Source organism: Mchenga conophoros, linkage group LG16, assembly GCF_057382185.1.
Source record: "Mchenga conophoros isolate Kocher_MC1m ecotype Shallow Benthic linkage group LG16, M_conophoros_male_GT1.1, whole genome shotgun sequence".
Lineage (NCBI taxonomy): Eukaryota > Metazoa > Chordata > Actinopteri > Cichliformes > Cichlidae > Mchenga > Mchenga conophoros.
The window spans coordinates 38,855,808-38,875,513 of record NC_140541.1 but is presented as its reverse complement, the minus strand read 5'-3'; the positions used below and the strand labels follow the sequence as shown (position 1 = coordinate 38,875,513).

The window sequence follows — 19,706 nt, the reverse complement described above, 5'->3', positions numbered from 1 at the left end:
CTTTTTCCATGTGACAGTGTGAGCAAATAAACACAGAATTAGAAGTGGTTCATCTTGGAGGGATTTAGTAGCTGAACTTTACATGAATCATGTTTCCTGTTCTCAGGTCATTTCACCCGAGGAAAGTGCAGCTTTGGTCGAGCTTTCACGTACCTGTCCAACATTTCTGCCACGGGAACAGAACCGGCTGCAGTTTATCAGCGACACTCAAGCTTTTCTTCATGACGTGGAAAAAACCAAAGAAAAGCTCTGCAGCAGAGCAAACGCCTGTCACGTGAAAAATCACTCGTTTCATGTTTTTGCACTGTTGGGCAACAGTGTACCATAGAAACGCAGGGGCGTGAGTTTGAGTCCGCACAGAGGCTCTTTGCTGCTGTAAACATGGGAGTTTATGGGGACTGACTCACTGCTGCCTCTGCTGGACGTCACAGGAACTGCGTCATCAAACATGTGAAACGAGGGTTTGGAACGAGAAGATGTTGCGCACAGTAACATGAAGCGAGTTTGGTTTTTTCAGGAGTTTATTTAGTTTCTGATTGTAAACACAGCTGCACAACAAGCTTATATACAAAGGTTAACAGAGGTCAGCAGATGGGCGGGGCGATTCAGAGCAGGAAGTCAAACCACACGACTGATGCTTCTTTGATTACAATTAGTTTGATTTGTCCTGCTGATACATGCCACAGATTCGGTTTCTACATCACCATGTGGGCGGAGCATAAGCTGCAGATGGAGGTGAGACAGACCCATAAAGAAAGCAAGAGTTACCAGAACAGAGATTCTATAAGAACCATAAATGGAAGAATAAAACGTGCTGTTACGGTAAAACGGAGATTAAATGAAAGCGACACAGAGGCCGCCGCCCGCAGAGATGTCATGCTTGTAGCCAGGTGCGCTCACGTAATGAACTGCTTCCTCTTTGATTAATGCTAGCACCTGCAAGCTACCTGTGAAAGTTAAAGTGATGCATGATGGCGCGCAGAGTCGAGCTGTGTGGCGAGGGTTAAGACGACAGTAGCGGCTGAAGGAGGAATGTTTCTGTCAGCACCAGCAGGACTTCCTGTCTGCCTGAACCAGGATCAGCAGCTGCAAACGGCGACGCTCCAGCACGACTCATTCCTTCTGCGTGAGGGGCGTGGCTCAGCAGTTCAGTCTTTTTCAGTGTTTGTGTTTAAAAAGAGACGCTCGTTTCACAGTGACTGGCGGAAAAAAGGCACGCCACACATTTCCCATGGACCCGTCTCCTCTTCGCTCAGACGCACACGTCCACGACGCCCTCGTCTGCGACCTCGGGCTGGCTCTTGAGGTGGGCTGTCATCTCCCGCAGGTTCACCCGCTCAGGGTCCAACAAACCCTTAAAGATGTCATCGCTCCCCATGTGGTTGTGGCGAACGGCGCTGAGATGCTTCAGGGCAGAGCTGCTTGAGGAGCCGCCGCCAGAGGAGTAGACGCCGGAGTCGCCGCTGCTGCTGCTGTCCTGCCGGCTGTGCCTGACACTGCAAACACAGAGACACGGTTTAGCTGGCGTTGCCGGATCTGCCATCATGAACGCTCTCTAATGAACACGCCAACACTGACCTGCTGTTCGGCTCCAGGCCCGAGGGGGGTGCTGCCAGCTCCTCGGCAGGAGGGATGTGGATTTCCAGGACGGTGGGCGGTGGACAGATGGTCACACCTTCACACAGCAGCTCAGACTCAGAGTCCGGGGTGAGGAGGCGAGGGATGTCGGAGCCCGGAGAGCTGCAGAGGTACTGCAGGAGGACAGAGGAGAGAAGAAGAGCTGCTGATGATGCACACATCACAGAGAAACGCCCCGATCACACCTCATCATAAGTGTTCCAGTTCATGGTTTAAATAAAACAGATCAATCAGGTGAACACCACCCGCTCATCAACTGCAAGCTACCTTCTTCAGGTGGGAGGGCATCTGGTCGGACGGGTTCAGAACATCCTTCATGGTCTTGCAGCACCTGAATAAACCGTAAATGGTTCCCAGCACGATCAGGAAGAAGAACAGCAGCGAGCCCAGGAAGTACAGGAAGATGTTCCACCAGGGGATCGAACCTGGAAACAAACCGACGCCGTTAGATGGAGGCGCTCCGCCTTCAGAGTCACAGCCCATGTGACCACCCTCTCAGACCCTCAGAGAACTTCACTTATCTCCTCTGCAGGCTATGATTGGACGAGTTTACATTCTGACACCTGATTGGTTCTCCTCTGATGTGTCCCTGCGTGGAGGCTGTGCTGGTATCGGTTTTAATTTCTACAATCAATTCGATTCAATTTTGACTCAGAAAGAAGCTGGTCTCTGAGAGAGAGAGGGCGAGAGAGAGAGGGCGAGAGAGAGAGAGGGCGAGCGAGAGAGAGAGGGCGAGAGAGAGAGAGGGGGCGAGAGAGAGAGAGAGGGCGAGAGAGAGAGAGAGGGCGGGCGAGAGAGGGCGGATGAGAGAGAGAGAGGGCGAGAGAGAGAGAGAGGGCGAGAGAGAGAGAGAGGGGGCGAGAGAGAGGGCGAGAGAGGGCGAGAGAGAGAGAGGGCGAGAGAGAGAGAGAGAGGGCGAGAGAGAGAGAGAGGGCGAGCGAGAGAGGGCGGGCGAGAGAGAGAGAGGGCGAGAGAGAGAGAGAGGGCGAGAGAGAGAGAGAGGGCGAGAGAGAGAGATTGGGCGGGCGAGAGAGAGGGCGGGCGAGAGAGATTGGGCGGGCGAGAGAGAGAGGGCGGGCGAGAGAGAGAGAGGGCGAGAGAGAGAGAGAGGGCGAGAGAGAGAGAGAGGGCGAGAGAGAGCGAGAGAGCGGGCGAGAGAGCGGGCGAGAGAGGGGGGGCGCGAGAGAGGGGGGCGAGAGAGCGAGAGAGAGAGAGAGAGGGCGAGAGAGAGAGAGAGAGGGCGAGAGAGAGGGCGAGAGAGAGAGAGAGAGAGGGCGAGAGAGAGGGGGCGGGCGAGAGAGAGAAAGGGCGAGAGAGAGAGGGCGAGAGAGAGAGAGAGGGCGGGCGAGAGAGAGAGAGAGGGGGCGAGAGAGAGAGGGCGAGAGAGAGAGAAAGGGCGAGAGAGAGAGAGAGGGCGGGCGAGAGAGAGAGGGCGAGCGAGAGAGGGCGGATGAGAGAGAGAGAGGGCGAGAGAGAGAGAGGGCGAGAGAGAGAGAGGGCGGGCGAGAGAGAGGGCGAGAGAGGGCGAGAGAGAGAGAGGGCGAGAGAGAGAGAGAGAGAGGGCGAGAGAGAGAGAGGGCGAGCGAGAGAGGGCGGGCGAGAGAGAGAGAGGGCGAGAGAGAGAGAGAGGGCGAGAGAGAGAGAGAGGGCGAGAGAGAGAGAGAGGGCGAGAGAGAGAGATTGGGCGAGAGAGAGAGAGGGCGAGAGAGAGAGAGAGGGCGAGAGAGAGAGATTGGGCGGGCGAGAGAGAGGGCGGGCGAGAGAGATTGGGCGGGCGAGAGAGAGAGGGCGGGCGAGAGAGAGAGGGGGGGCGAGAGGGCGAGAGAGAGGGGGGGCGAGAGAGCGAGAGAGAGAGAGGGCGAGAGAGAGAGAGGGGCGAGAGAGAGAGAGGGCGAGAGAGAGAGAGGGCGGGCGAGAGAGGGCGAGAGAGAGGGGGGGCGAGAGAGAGGGGGGGCGAGAGAGAGAGGGGGGGCGAGAGAGAGAGGGGGGGCGAGAGAGAGAGAGAGAGGGCGGGAGAGAGAGAGGGCGGGGGCGGGCGAGAGAGCGAGAGAGCGGGCGAGAGAGGGGGGGGCGCGAGAGAGAGGGGGGCGAGAGAGAGAGAGCGGGAGAGAGAGAGGGGGGCGAGAGAGAGAGAGAGAGCGGGAGAGAGGGTGGGCGAGAGAGGGCGGGCGAGAGAGGGCGGGCGAGAGAGGGCGGGCGAGAGAGAGAGAGAGGGGGCGAGAGAGAGAGGGCGAGAGAGAGAGAGGGCGAGAGAGAGAGAGGGCGAGAGAGAGAGAGGGCGAGAGAGAGAGAGGGCGAGAGAGAGAGAGGGCGAGAGAGAGAGAGAGAGAGGGCGAGAGAGAGAGAGAGAGAGGGCGAGAGAGAGAGGCTGTGCTGTCACAGCTGCAGGAAGCAGAGCGCCAAGCTTAGTGAGAGTGACGGCGTTACCTTCGGTCTGCATGCAGTGCGGCACCGTGAAGTCGCTGGTCTTCGAGTAGAAATCGTCGCGAGACTGCACCCTCACACAGTACCAGGTCCACGCCTTCAAGCCCGGCAGCGTCACCATGGTGGTGTTGATCCTCAGCCGCTTTGCCTGAGGGGGAGGGGCAAAGGTCAGAGGGGTAACGGCAGAGAGCATCACTCTGAGCGGACCGCCACGCACCAGCATCAACATGCAGTCAGACATCATCATCATCAGTCCTGTAATAGTCAGCCTGACTGCAGCCAATCAGGACAGACTGCAAACAGGACTGTGTGCGTGTCTGTGTGTGATTGTGTGTCTGTGTGTGATTGTGTGTCTGTGTGTGATTGTGTGTCTCATCCTAACTTAAACTCCACCACGAGTGTAAACGTGACGTCTGTGTGGTTTCCTGTGCGTTTGGGGGTTTGGTGCTGAACACGTTTGTGCTCCCACTGTCACCGACATGATCACTGAGGCTGCACCTCTGCAGCTGGACCACGTCTTCATCATCACCTTTATCACACACACAGGCCTGAGACGCTCACGTGTCCCGTCTACTCACTCGACCACCTTTGTACAGTCTGAGTCAGTCAGCTGACCCGAGGGGGCGGGTCCTTCTGCAGATGTGGTGGGCTCTGATAGGTTCCCGTGTTTCTGTGTGAGGCTCTGAGCTGTCCGATTCCTCCGTGCATGTCGTGTTTGTGTGGCGTTAACCCTCATCATCGACTCGCTCGTCACGCGCTCGGCTTATTTTGGGACGTGCTGCAGTGACCTGTTTCTTCCTCATCAAACCAGTTTTCAGCTCGCTGCTCAACTGCAGCCAGCTGGCAGGAAGTACGGCAGGAAGTACGGCGAGATTCACACAGGAAATACATCTGTTCTCCACCGAAACGTCTTGGGGAGGCGAGAACAAACACACACACACACACGAGGAGAAAAGGTAATACTGAAGTGGGAGGGGCTTCCTACCTGCCCATCAGCCTGGCGCTCCCAGTACTGGACGTGGTAGTACAGGTTGGGGACGTGCTCCCTCATGGAGGTGTTGTTGCTGGTCAGCGGGTCGGTGACGACCACGTCCAGGTCGCTTCCAGCAGGAGCGAGGGTCACGTTGCTGGGAGGCCCCAGAGCCGCTAGACGGGACAGAGAGGAGATCACATTTATTCACCTGATGAGCAGGTGTTTCACCTGCTCTGACACCTGTGAGGCGGTCCTTAAACACCATGTGACCGTCTACTGAAGGAGCCCAGGCAGACTGCTGTCTCACTGCACAGGGCCTGAAACCTCTGCAGCTGGACTTTAGCTCAGGCCGCCAACGCTGAAATAACAAGCACAGAGGACGTGACAGCTGTCCTGGTTTCTCCCCGTCGGCTGCTTCCTTCCTCTTTCTTTCTGCTTGTCTGATGCCAGCAGCAGATTTAAGCAACACCTGACTGCAATCTTACAAAAACAACTGAAATCGTCTACAGAGATGAAGACACGAGGAAAAGAACAGAAAATATTAATAGTAACATTCAAAGGCTGAACAGAGAAGAACAAGAGCAGGAACATTTTCTACTATCACACACTCAGCAGGCGTTACATAAACCTTGCCATTTTATGCAGACAGCCTGGATTCAAACCCAGGACCTTGTTACTGTGAGGCGACAGACCACAATCGATGAAATACTCGATTACTCAAATCAATGCGACGCGTTCGCGGTGTCGGTCGTCTACATGCAGAGAGCTCCGCTGCTCGGGCTGCATATTTGCATGTTGGTATATGTGAGGCAGCACACAGTGCAGGCTCAGCTAGGCAAATACAGCCAAGCCCATAATTATAACACACTGTCACGAGGCCACATCTCACGCTTTCCAAAGTTCCAGTGGCTGCAATTTCCACGGATGCATCTCAAGGAGGACGCCACCTCTCCAGAGGAGGCGCACAAATACCCGCTTGGCCTTTGCAAATGCTCATCTGGACAAAGAAGAGGACGTCTGGTCTTCTGTGTTTTGGTCGGAGGAAGAAAAAATTTAGTTGTTTAGTAACGATGACGTTTCTTTAATTGATCCCAAAGAACACCATCCCCACTGTCGAACATGAACGCCACCATGAACGAAGATTCTCAACAACAACATCAGGCAGTCTGCAGAGAGACTTGGCCTCAGGCACCAGTGGACATTTCACAGCAAAACCAACAGTTAGCAGACAAAACCATTAACACTGTGCAGCAGCCCGGCCAGAGTCCTGACTCCAACCCAACTGAGACTCTGTGGATGAGCTAAAGACCAGGGCGAGGAGACCCTCCAACCTGAGCTCACTGCTAAAGACGGAGGAGCAGATCAGTGCGAAACACTGATCCGAGGTTGCCAATAAAGGCTTTTCTAAGAAGACTATGAATCATTTTGGATGTGACACTTTTTGCTGAAATGTAAATAAAAGCTGAGAAACCTCTTGGACATCGACTTAGAGAGACTCCCGCGTCACTTAGGGTAAAAACAAAACAAAATAAAAAAACTCGCTGGTTGAATAAAAGTTGGGTCAGAACTGTGGGCTTGAGGGCATCTACACTAATGGTTCAGACAACAGGTGAGCTCAGGTCCCAGGATGTGTAGTGAACACCTGCACAGACTTTCTGTGACTGCTTGGCTGATTCTGGTTCATTTACTGCAGCGATGAGAGCCTCACACATGGACGCACGATTCACAGTCACATATTTGAAGCTGGAGATCTTTATCCCTGCTGAGCGCAGCTCTCGGCTGTTGCACCGATACTGTGCGAAGGCTGTTCACCTCTGAGTCATAACACCTTGTTTTTCATGGTTTATGGTGAGCTCACACGTGAGCTCAAACGCTGCTGCAGCATGTGCACATCGCAGTTCCTGGAAAGCCGAGCACTCGTCTTACCCTCCTTATCGGGGCAGAACTCCGTCTGCGCCCACTCCGAGTGCTGCCCGTCCACGGTGGCTCGCACCTGGAGCACGAAGATGCCCAGGTAGTGCAGGTTGAACCGTGTGAGGTCACATGACCGGTGTGACGTCTGGTTGCACGCCGTGATCCAGTTTGTCTTCTTCTTCTTAAACTTCAGCTGGTACCTCCTGAGGATACGAGAACATGAAAACACATTAGTGGAGGGAGAGCTTTCATTGAATCAAATCTAATTACAACAGCAACACACCAGCCGTGTTTCAGTAAACGTGTCTGTTTCATAGGTCGGGGCTGGGAGGTTAACGCCTGTGGAAGCAGGATGATGGGGACGAGGGAGGAAAACTGCGAAGAGGAAGGCTGCTCCACGGCTCTCTGAGGCATGGAGCACACTCTGACTTACACTTAAACTCGTATTAAAATACCAGCGAGGAGTTAAAAGGTCTTTATGTGATCACATGATGGCAGGCCAGGTGGTTAATAAACGTCTCAAATGAATTCCAGTGAAACCAGAGAGGAGAAACACGAGCCGGGCTCAGGCTCTGCTTCAAGTATGAGGAAGAGATGGCTGAGCCTGAGCCCGTTTCCAGTAAGCCTCTCTGACAGCTTCCTGTCGCTGGTTTGGTGAGGTGGACCACGCCCCCTGTGTCCACCGTCTGACAGGTAAATAAGCCCCGCCCTCGTGATTCTCAGACTTACGGCACATATTGCGTGGTGAAGGTGACGGCGTGGGTCCCTGCAGCGCCCGGCGGCCAGTCCCAGCTCAGCGTGTAGTTGGTGTTCAAGGTCTTCGTGATGACGTTCTGAGGAGGCGGCACCTCGGATCCATCGGCTCCACCTGCAGGACAGAAACAGAGGATTGGCTGGAGTGGGGTTAACAGTTTGCATACTATGCGTTCTATATCGCTATCTCTCTGAGAAAGTCAACATGTGTGTGCGAAGAGAAAAACAGAAATCTTTCCAGCTCAGTGTCGTCAGCGCGACCTCACAGGAAGTAGTCCCGAGACATCGGCCTTTCAGGCAGCAGCAAACAGGTCGTCAGAGGACGCCGACATGAGGTTTAACATTGCCTACGATATTCCCAAAGAAGATGTTCCGTTCAAAGTTCAAATGGCTTGAAAATAAACCCCACCTCCAGTAATGATGTCACATGCACCCAGGTTACAGGTGTCATCGCAGACACATGGGGAAAAGGACAAGTTACAGAAGTAAACGTTAGTCTATAGCCCTGCTGTGTGTGTGTGTGTGTGTGTGTGTGTGTGTGTGTGTGTGTGTGTGTGTGTGTGTGTGTCTGAGGGTTTGTAACACGTGCACACGCAGCAGATCAGCTGCCGCCATCTTGCCTCTAGTCTCGGTCTTCAGGTGTCCACAGGTGGTCATTGTGACCTCAGTCTGGGACATGAACCCCATGTTTGATTCCCTCCCCAATTATCCATCCCTAGGTCCTATAACTAAGTGAGGCTTTTATTTTGAAAAATAGCCATCAACTTGTCACATGACCCTTATGTTGTTCCTTCGTCCTCAGCTGCTGGCCCCGCAGCTGTAAATCAGGTCCACGTGGCTGTGATCAGAATAGAGCTGTGCGATATGACCAAAATCTCACATCCCGATATCAGAATTCTATCGTCCTGACAACGATATAAATCACAAAAATGTAACAATTTCTGTAAATTCTGTGAATCTCGGGCAGCTCGACTTGCGTGAAGTGTTTCCAGCTGCGCGTCCTTTACCCGGAGTCGAGTGTTTTAACGATGCATGAAACGATACATTTTTTTCTTTGTGAGTATTTATCACACGGCGTGCTGCGGGGAAAAGCCTGTTCTGATGTTTGAGTCTAAGGTTGATTTTTTAGCACCTGGCGGCTTTTTTTTTTTTTTTTTTTTTTTTTATTTTTATAACTTTTTATTTTATTTATTTGAAGAACTCACCTGTCCATTACGCATACAGTTTCTTCAGAATAACAGAATACAAAGAGAGTCACAAACTCAAGACAGTGAAATTAGAAAGAAAAAGAAACAAACAAATATATATGTATAAAAATATAGATACATATAGAATAATAATTAGAAAAATAAGATAAAGTAAAACAAAAGAAAAAAAGGAAACATGCCTGTGGTGTCAAACATTTCCATCGTTCATTTCACTTTTTTTTTTTTCTTCTTCTTGTATGCTCATCTTCATTCAGTTCAGTCTTTTTTCCCCTTCCGTTGTACGTCAACCATTTTCCCCAGTCCTTCAAAAAGCGTTCTTCCTTTACTTTCAGTTTATATGTAAGGTTCTCCATCTCCATAATGTCCTCCACAATTGCTACCCACTGCTGCTTTCCTGGTGTTTCTGTCTTAAGCCAGTTTTTGGTGATGGCCTTCTTTGCTGCCAAAAGGAGAATCTTAGCCAGGTAACGATCCTTTACATCTACAGTACCTTCCAAGTACCCTAGATACAAAACAAGGCAGGTTCTAGGAATAATATAACCTAATATATCACAGAGAGCTGAGTGAATTTTAACCCAGAAAGTGTGAATTTTTCTGCATTTCCAGAAAATGTGTGTATGGTCTGGTTCATCCCATCCACACAGCCTCCAACATTGTTGTTGTGTATTGGTTTGTTTATTTTTAATCTTAGGTGTAATAAAATAGCGAATTTGATTTTTCCAGATGAATTCTCTCCACCTCAATGAGTGAGTTGTATTCTTATGTTCTTTCCATGTTTCATACCACACCTCAGTGATTTCTTCACTCAGCTCTCTTTCCCATTTTACTTTAACATATACAGTTGAGTCCTGTCTTGATTCCATCAAACATTTGTAGACACTGTTTTTGGAATAACACTTTTATATGCTAGCATAATTATTTTTATAATAGGATGGATTTTGTCTTCCTCTATTTTTATGTTTTTATTAAGGTAATCTCTCACCTGTAAGTATCTGAAAAAATCCTTGTTTTTTAAGTTGTATTCCCGTTTTAATTCTTCAAAACTTTTAATTTCTCCTTTTTTGATTAATAAACAAATTGCTGTGATTCCCTTTTCATTCCAATTTTTAAAACCAAGATCCAATTTTCCTGGTCTAAATTCTTCATCGAAGGCTATCCATTTTAGCAAACCAAGCTCTTTGCCAATCCTGAACTCCCTTACTGTATCATACCATACATTTAATGTAAAGGATATTATCGGGTTCCTATCTTGGTCTTTAGTTACGTATTCAGGGGTCTTCTTCATACCCATGTTTGTTTGGATTGGGACATTGAGTGTGGAGAGCTCCACATCCTTCCAGCGAGCCCCGTAATCATCACTACACCAATATGTTATCTGGCGTATCTGTGCAGCACGAAAATATTCTTTTAAATTAGGAAGCGACATTCCTCCTTTCTCCTTAGTAAGCTGTAAAGTAGTGTATCGTACCCTTGGCCGCTTGCCTTCCCAGACAAATCTAGATATATACTTATCCCATTCTGAGAATTGGGTTTGAGGTATGCTTATCGGAAGAGAGAGGAATAAATATAGCAATCGTGGTAAGATATTCATCTTTATCACATTTATCCTGTCACTAAATCCTAACGGATATGTATTCCATCTTTCCATATCCTGCCTTATCCTGTTATTTATATGTCCATAGTTACTTTGATATAGTTTGTCATAGTCTTTGGTTATATTTATACCTAAATATTTAAGGGTTTTTGCCTCCCACTTTATTTCCCATTCCTTAAGATTTTGAGTTGGTATACAATTAAACATTAGAACTTGAGTTTTAAGTATATTTACTTTGTAGCCAGAAAGCGTACCAAATTTTCCTAACATTTCTGTGAGCTGCATAAAAGAGTTTGTGGGGTTTTTGAGGGCTATCAACACGTCATCAGCAAACAGACTAATTACATGCTCTTGTTTATTGATTTCTATTCCTGTTATTAGGGCGTCTTGTCTAATCATTTGTGCCAATGGCTCAATATACAAGGCAAATAAGGTTGGACTTAAACAGCAACCCTGTCTAGTTCCTCTCTCTACTTGGAATGTCTTTGTCAATGAGCCGTTAACTTTTAGTCTTGCAGTCGGTTTGTCATAGAGAGATTTAATACATTGGATTGATTTCGTAGTGAACCCGAACTTTGCCATGGTTAGGTACAGGAAGTCCCAGCTGACTCGATCGAAGGCTTTTTCTGCATCTAAACTTATCAATGCAGCCGGTATCTTGTCTTTATGTATTTGGTGTATGATGTGTAGGGTCCTTCTAATATTGTCTTGTGCCTGTCTATTTTTGACAAAACCTGCTTGGTCCTCATCTATCAGGTCTGGTATAAACGACTGGAGCCTATTTGATAGGATTGTAGTATAGATTTTATAATCAACATTCAACACCGATATAGGCCTGTAATTTTGGCAGTATTCTCTTTGTTTTTGTGGTTTTGGCAGCACCGTGATAATTGCCTCCCTCCAAGAGGAGAGAATCACATGTTTAGTGTGAGTCCAATTAAGAGTCTGGTGGAGTAAGGGTATCAATTCTTTTCCACATTTCTTGTACTATTCGGCAGGAAACCCATCACTGCCTGGTGCCTTGTTTGTACGTAATTTTCCAATCGCTTTCTGAATCTCCTCTATCGTTATTGGCGGCTCTTTTTTACTTCTCATCGTAAATAATCTGCTCTTTCACGTGATTCAGTTTATTTTGAAAAGTCTCAACAGGATCTTGAGCTTTATTGTGAAAGGTTTATGTGGAACATAAACAAGCGGACACGCGATGCTGTTACCGTCGTTGTTGCTAACGAGAACGCATAAAAACAGGCGCTTGTCCGTCCGTAGTGTGGTGATATTAAATATAAGAGAAAGAGAACTTTAATAAATGAATACAGCCACTACAGTGACATCAGAACCATGAACAAATATTGCTGTAAACAGTTTATTTCCGACACCACGAAACAAACGATAGCGTGAAATGAAACGACGTTTTTATATCGTCATCCATATAAGATAAGATAAAACTTTATTAATCCCTCGGGTGGGTTGCTCTGGGAAATTCGGTTTCCAAAAGCACAGCACCGACAGAAGTTACAGTTACAGAATATTATATACACACACACACACACACACACACACACACACACACATATAAATAAAATATACGAAGGGGATAAATAGAATAAATAGGAATAAAAATAAAAATACAAGTGAATTGCACATTTCAAGTATTGAGGTCTATTGCACCATTGACTATTTACAAAAGTATTGCACAGTGAGGTGAAGAGGCACTACAGCTTAGTTGTTCCCCCTCCTTTGTCCTCCTGTTTCCCCTCCCTCTCCCCTCCAGAGAGGAGTTAAACAGTCTGATGGCGTGTGGGACAAAGGAGTTTTTAAGTCTGTTAGTTCTTGTCTTGGGGAGAAGCAACCTGTCACTGAACAGACTCTTCTGGTTGTTAAAGCTGTGTGCAGAGGATGTCCAGCATTGTTCATAATGTCCAGCAGCTTCTTTAGTGTCCTTTTCTCTGCCACTGTCACCAGAGTGTCCAGCTTCATGCCGACCACAGAGCTAGCCTTCCTGATCAGTTTCTCCAGCCTGCATGAGTCCTTCTTTGCTGCGCTGCTCCCCCAGCACACCACAGCATAGAAAAGTACTCCAGCAACCAATATATATGGTTATATCAAACAGCCCTAGATCAGAATAACAATAATCGTATCAGCCACGAAAACGAGCGTCTGCACATCGAGTAAAAACACCAGCACAGCGTCTGCCGAGGAACAGGAAGTGCTGCGACTAACCTGACCGCACTGGGAGTGAGAGTGATTATTTACCCAGCAGCCCCAGGGACAAAAATAAAGCACAGGTGTTTCCGAGCAGAATAAAAATATGAGCGAGAAAGCATTTGTGAGAGTGAAGGAGGAACTGTGGATAAAGACCGAGCTTCCCCCACACCTGGATCCAGATGTGCTGGCCACAGCAACAAAACAATAATCCCCCAGAATCACAGCCACTCTGAGATTATTCAGCGGTGAGGAGTATCTGCCTGACGACGCTCCGAGCAGACAAAGAGCCTCAAAGTTTACCCACAATGCACTTTGAGAAGGTACCAGCGCTGGGTTGTGCGCCTCTCTGAACACAGCGGCCCAGCCTGAGCGCTCCTGGGAAGTAGAGCTGGGCGATATGAGATTTTTTCATATCACGATATGTTTTTTTCATTTCAGGCGATAACGATATCTATCACGATATAAGCCAAATAACTATATTTGTAAGATTTAAATGTGCCGTTGCTCACAAGTAAAATGTGAAATAATCAGCAGCTTGTTTTTATTTAAATATTTATTTCCCATAATAAGTTCAACAGGGTAGATGTACTTAAGGAACATGAGACTTTTTCAGATAAATAAAGGCAAATATTGCAAACTACACAAAGGCAGCCGCTAAAGCGTTTAAGTTTCAAAATAGAACAAACGAAACAGACTAAACTGTCAATTCCACTTAGAAACAAAATATGAATTCTAAAAATAAATCTTAGTTTGTTTTACAGAAGAACAGACAAAACTGACTAACTTTTGTCAATATCAAATAAACTGAGAACTAAAAGGAAATTCTCAATCTCTCCTTGTTGTATAGCTGAGCTTTTCAAACAGTTTTAACAGTTACTTTAGTCTGACAAAAGCCGAATGACGAATTAGCGCTTCCAGTCAGAGACTGAGGCTACGTCCACACGTACACGGGTATTTTTGAAAACTGAGATTTTCCGTTTTCGTTTTAAAAAATAATCCCGTCCACACATAAAGGCAGAAATGAAGGAAAACGCTGCTATGAACATGCCAAAGCAGCAGGTGGCGCTAGATTCCTAACCGTGCAGAAATGTTGGCCAATCAGAAGTCTAGAAGCCTCGGTGGGAAAAAGTAAACAAAGCTGGGGCATAGAAGCAGAACCGAGTCGTATGTGTGGAGGGACAGTAACTGTGTGTATATGTAAGCATTTAAACACTGCAGAGAGTAGAATTAACAGTAACAGTATTGTAGAAATTCATTTCACCGAAACAATAACGTGGCGCACAGTGTGACGCATGCACCAGTTTATTGTATTTCCAGACTTGCTTTCGGCACAATTTACAGTGCAGCTACTCTGTTTTTGTCAGACTTGAAATAGCCGAAATACCTTCACACTACGGAACTTCTATGGCTCTTCCGTTCGACAATCTCTCCGGCGTTGGAACCATCATCTGTTTTCTCTTCGGTCACGCTCGGTTGATTTTCCTAGTCGGCACACTCATTTCCTCCATTACCCGCTGGCTGCTTCCCAAACAAACACACGTGCGGCTTGGCACTTGTGCTGTACGTAACAAGTCATGCGACGTGACGCTGCGGCTGTGATTGGTTCGGCTCTGCGCTACTTAATTTGGATTGGCTGACCTTTTTTTTTTTTTTTTTTTTTTTTTTTTTTTTTTTTTAAGAGGACAAGAGCGGCGAGGTCTATCGCGATAGCTTAATTTCTCTATCGAGTAAAAGTTATATCGCGATACATATCGTTATCGTTCTATCGCCCAGCTCTACTGGGAAGTCACCAACATTCAGGAACGGCATTTATTTCATGTTTCAACGCGCTGCCGCTGTGAAATCACTGACTGTGTGGGACAGAACTGACTGATTTGATTTTCTCACCACTTTTACTCTTTTATACACAGCAGAGCTATTTGTACGCAGCAGAAGGAATCTAAAGGAAGCATCACACAGCTGCTCACAGCTGCTCTAACAAACACAGGCCGAGTCTTCAGACCGGGACTCCTGCAGTGGCTTTAAAGCTGACTCGATGTTTCCTCAGAGCTGACGTTTTTCAGCCCTGCAGGTGGAGATCTGCTGAACTTTTGAAGGACCAGAAACACGGGAAAATTCATTGCAAGCATCAAACGTACTCAAAGCGAGTGTAGCGTGGACATGTTGATGGTGTATATGAGTTAAATGCAGTGCAGTGACAGCGAGCTGAGTGGGGGGGTCTGTGTGCCAAACGTGTTACTGATGCGAATCCAAAGCAGAACAACTTCAAGGTGAAACTGTTGCTCAACAAAGGGTGTCGGCTCACCGCCCTGAGTAACGACGTGCCAGCCTTCACCACCGCAAGCACACAACTACAGGAAACGGTGTCTGTGCGATCTGTGCCTGAGGAGGGGAGGGGAAGTGTCCTTCAGCCTGCAGAGACACGCCACTGACACAGGCGTGGCCTCAGACTCACAGTGAAACTCAAGTCATGAATCAGAGAGAAACACACCGAGGCAAAGTGAAATGAAAGTGAATCCACACAACAATCAGCAGCTCACACAGCACCAGAGTCTGCACACAAATACTAGAGACACACTGACGGGGAGAGCTGTGCGTTACAGCAGCAGCCACCTGAAACAGATCAGTACTAAACCCATGTGACCACTGGGAACCTGTCATGACAGTCATGAGTCCTGCAGGTTCATCCAGGCTGACCGACTCTAAATGACTCCCTGTAAAACTATTATGGCCACCGTTAAACCATAAAGCACCACCAAGCCTCACACTGGCCGACTGTCAACCAGTTATCGACCAGTTATCGACCAGTTATCGACCAGTTATCGACCAGTTATCGACCAGTCACCCTACACTGCACGAGCCAACCCTCACACACCAGTAGAAGCTGTGATCACTAAAGGGAAACACACCAAATGAAGACTTTGTTGACATGATGTACTCACACATTTTGATACGACACACACACACACACACAGGACAAAGGCTGAGGTGTGCACACTAAACTATGCCTCACACTGAGAGTGGGAGAACCTGTGGGGCTGGATGACGCCGGCATAAAAACAGAATTGTTTGAAGCTCGGATCCATTTTACTGATTCAGGTCAATTTATTGACCCCAATAAAAGGTGTGTGTCGCTCGCACACAGCAGTCACACAACAGATACATGACAACAAACAGAAAACAGACAAGACAGAAGAAGCTCTGTCAGAGTGGCGTGCTCTCACAGCGTCTGTGTGCTCTGCGCTCACAGCGAGATCAGGGCGGTTAATAAAGTTTTTTCCTTCTTTATCGCCTGATTTCTCAGAGTGGACACACATCGGACTCCTGTGGTTCTAGTTTCTGTCACATAAAGGGTGAAGGAAGAATAACTGCTGTGAAGAGGACTTTCCACTCGATCATTTCCCTCCTTTCTGACAGCTTCAGGTCAAACAAGCTCAGACGCCTGGCAGCTGAACGAGGACCTGCTGAACTCTGATTAAAATGGATTCAGTGTGAGCTGACGATCCACAGGGTTCCAGCTCCAGAGGTGTGAGCGGTGTGGAACAACTGCTTCATCTGAAGTTCCTGTTTGTGGCATGATGGTGGGCGTCCAGCAGATCATGGGGTTTGTCCACCATCGACACACCTGCGAAAGGTGAGCGCAATAACGCAGAGGAGCGGCAGCCCTCCTGACCGTCACCGTTTACACCAGAGCACGCTGACCCCGCTGCCTGTTTCAGAGCCGCTCTGATGCTTCAAACGTAGGAACAGGAACAGCCTTCGGTTTTTGCAAACACAGAGCTTTTTCCTCCATGTTTGGTTTCACAGTCATGCAGGTTTATTTTCATTCTGTGGGTGCTGTTCGACAATCTTTATCCTGAGTGTGAACACAGCCTCAGTCTTTCACAGAAAAGCAGAAGAGAGCAGCGAGAGAGGAAGTGGAACAAGACGTTTTTATGCTGTTTGTCAAATCGTTTTGTCCCTGAGTAAATCTCTGACCTCTTCCCATTTATGTTTACCAGGAACAGATGATTTCTGCAGAAACTTTAACACCACGAGTTCATTCTCCTGTCAGCTATTTACATCATCCAGCAGCTATGAGGAACAGACAATCAGGAACTGCAGTGAGCTCAGATCAGTTTCCCGAAAACACAGACGCCATCAAAGCTCACGGACACGGCCGCGGGCAACAAACTGAAAACACCGCGCACACAAAGTACAACTTTAATGCAATACTTGGAGTATATTTACTGTAATACTGTATTTAGGAGCACAACTCTGAATAAAAACTCTTATTTTATCTCCGTTATCTCCCGTTTAAAGAATCCTGAAAGACAAAGTGAAAGGTGAGTCAGTCCAGCAGCCCGAGGCGCATCTTCGTGTCTCTGTGCACAATCATAACATGAGACGAAGCGCACATCCCAAACCTGCTCTGGGAAATATTATCATACATTTCGTCCGGTAAATACACTGTAAAAACCCCCGTGGGACGCCTGTACAGAGGGAATCCCCCCCACTGTGAAACATGATCGACTTCATGTCCCGAACACCCAGGCTTCTCTGATCATGTGTCACCGCACAGAAATATTATAATTACAGCTTTCACTCCAATAACAGCCACCGCTGATTTATGACACACACACACACACTCATTTTATCCACTTTAACACACTCTGTCTGCTTCGTAGAGCCTTCAGCCCCACCAACCTGGCATTCCTGACTGTGACACCGAGCCAGTCCGTGCCAGTTTAACCCGTTTGCTTCCCGTTTGTGCGCACGCACACGCACACACACAAACAGCTGCGGACTAAAACGATCATTTAATCTCAAATATAAACCCCACCGCGGGCAGGTGAGAGACCCGCGCGGCACACAGGTGAGCCTCGCTCTGTAGTTTCGGAGAAAATTAAGTAAATAAGCAGCACGGACCGAGGCTAGCATGCTATGCTAACGCAGCCAGTTGTGGGACTTACCACAGAAGAAGAAGAGGAGGAGGAGGCCGTGAAGAAGAGCGAGGCCGTGGCGGGGGGCGGCGGACATCGCGCCGCTGACAGGACCCACGGACCGAGAAACTTCCACACTGACAGACTCACCGACTCACGGATCGGACTGACTCGGCACGTATCTCTCTCTCTGTAATTCACAGAGTTCTGTTCCGGCGTGGTTTTCGAAATAAAAGAATGGGCGGGGCCTCAATCAACGTCCGGTCTGAGACGCGTCTGCGCCGTTGTTGTTGTCTTGGTCTGGGACGGTGTCACTGTGGCATCACTGAGAGTTAAAAACTGTCTAAATTCTTTAATCTTTAATAAAATGATCAGTGTTGCTGCTTTACCAGGTGTAAAAATTAAGTTTAACATCCAGGCATCCATGAAAACAGGATTTATTACATAACATGAAGCTAGCAGGAAGTTAGCTCGCTAGTTTCCACCTAAACATGATATAGCATGTTCTGACTGAGAGATTTCTGAAAAATTCAAACGTACAGCTCTGCTATCACTTCCAACATAGATGAAGACAGAAAACTAAACAGCAGTGACGTTTGTAGGGTTACTGAAGTTGGGCTAGCTGCTATATAATGATGTGCTACGTCAGTGGTTCCCAAACTTTTTTGCTAGCCACCCCCCTCTCCAACCCCCCTTTGTTTTACAAGAAAAATGTTCGCGCCCCTCACCCCCGCGCGTGCACATGCACTAACACATCCTCCAACCACACACATATTTTGCTCCATTGCAGTTTATTTCACACTTCAAACCTTTAGTAAACAATTAAGCAAATACAAGTAATCTGCAATAAATTACAGGTAGTAATAAAATAAACTACTAACTCGTTTACGCTGCGTCCGCACCTACACGGGTATTTTTGAACACGCAGCTGTTTCGTCCACGTAGACGGCGTTTCGAATCACCGAAAACTGAGATTTTTTAAACTCCTTTTATGCGTTTAGGTGTGGTTCATTGCAACATCAAAGGTATGTGCCTTTTTCACGTCACGCTGTGCGCCACGTTATTGTTTACATGAGATGAATTGCAGAATGGCAGATAGAGACGAAATACTGTTAATCTGACTGTCTGCAGGTTTTACACGCAGTTACTGTCCCTCCATTTACAAAGGCAGAGGCATCACGCTGTGATTATTTTACTGTAGTTGTTTTTTCCTGTGTAATAATATTCAACATTGCATCAATACATTTTTTTAAAAATGCCTCTCTGTGCAAAATGTGTTCAAAAACATAAACAGCTGTGGGATTCTGTTTGTCTGTGATTTGAACCGGGGGAACAAATCGTGGCAGGATCAGCCTGATGTTATTTGTATCCCGCTGTAACTTTACTGTATAAAGAGCAAACATCTCCAACATGTCAGGAGTAGTTAGTCATTACAACAAGTGTTTGTGAACTAAAAATCAAGAATGTGGGATCCTGTTTGTCCGTGATTTGAACAGCCCAGCGCTGCTCCCAACGGAGGGGAAACTAATCCTGCAGGGAGACCTACCTCAGCACCTGTGCAGGTGAAGCCAAAGGGAAGATTTGCTTCACCATATTTTCTAGTCTTTGGCTTAGAATGAAGTTGGTTTGGAAACATATTCAGTGATGCTTCATGTCCTGCTTTGCATTTCTATGGCCGCCCGTGCTAGCAGTGTCCAAGCGTTTTGTTTTTTCCCCCCCTTTTCATCCCCCCCCCCCACACACACACTTTGGGAAGGTCTGTACTACGTGATCGCTAGCGACACAGCTATGTTAACCTAGCATAAACACAGTGAAGCTGGAGGATGAACACTAACTTTTTTTCCACACGATAAGTTAACGTGAAGGTTCCTGATGGTTAGAGACAAATGCAATCGCATGGCAGGATGCTGTAAACGGACCAAACTTCAGTCAGGAGAACAACTGAGATAATCCATCCACAATACGAGGTTAGTCATTCATATACTGCTGCAGGGGCTGGAGTTACATCGTAAGGGTTTAAAAACTGAGCTTTAAAATGAACAGTGGTGGTAAAAAAAGAGAGAGGCCGACAGTGA

At 47.7% G+C, this 19,706-nt stretch overlaps 1 protein-coding gene across 1 annotated transcript; it reads right to left on the bottom strand.

The window, feature by feature from the left end:
- Positions 1 to 503: 503 nt before the first annotated feature.
- Positions 504 to 17,865, bottom strand: LOC146557317 (interferon alpha/beta receptor 1b-like). The gene is made up of 8 exons (XM_085249562.1): positions 17,662 to 17,865; positions 7,679 to 7,817; positions 6,962 to 7,152; positions 5,048 to 5,208; positions 4,066 to 4,210; positions 1,906 to 2,063; positions 1,579 to 1,751; positions 504 to 1,496 (listed from the first exon to the last, which is right to left on the bottom strand). Exons 1-8 carry the CDS (start codon positions 17,726 to 17,728, stop codon positions 1,253 to 1,255), a joined length of 1,278 nt encoding a protein of 425 aa, XP_085105688.1. The 5' UTR covers positions 17,729 to 17,865; the 3' UTR covers positions 504 to 1,252.
- Positions 17,866 to 19,706: the final 1,841 nt, after the last annotated feature.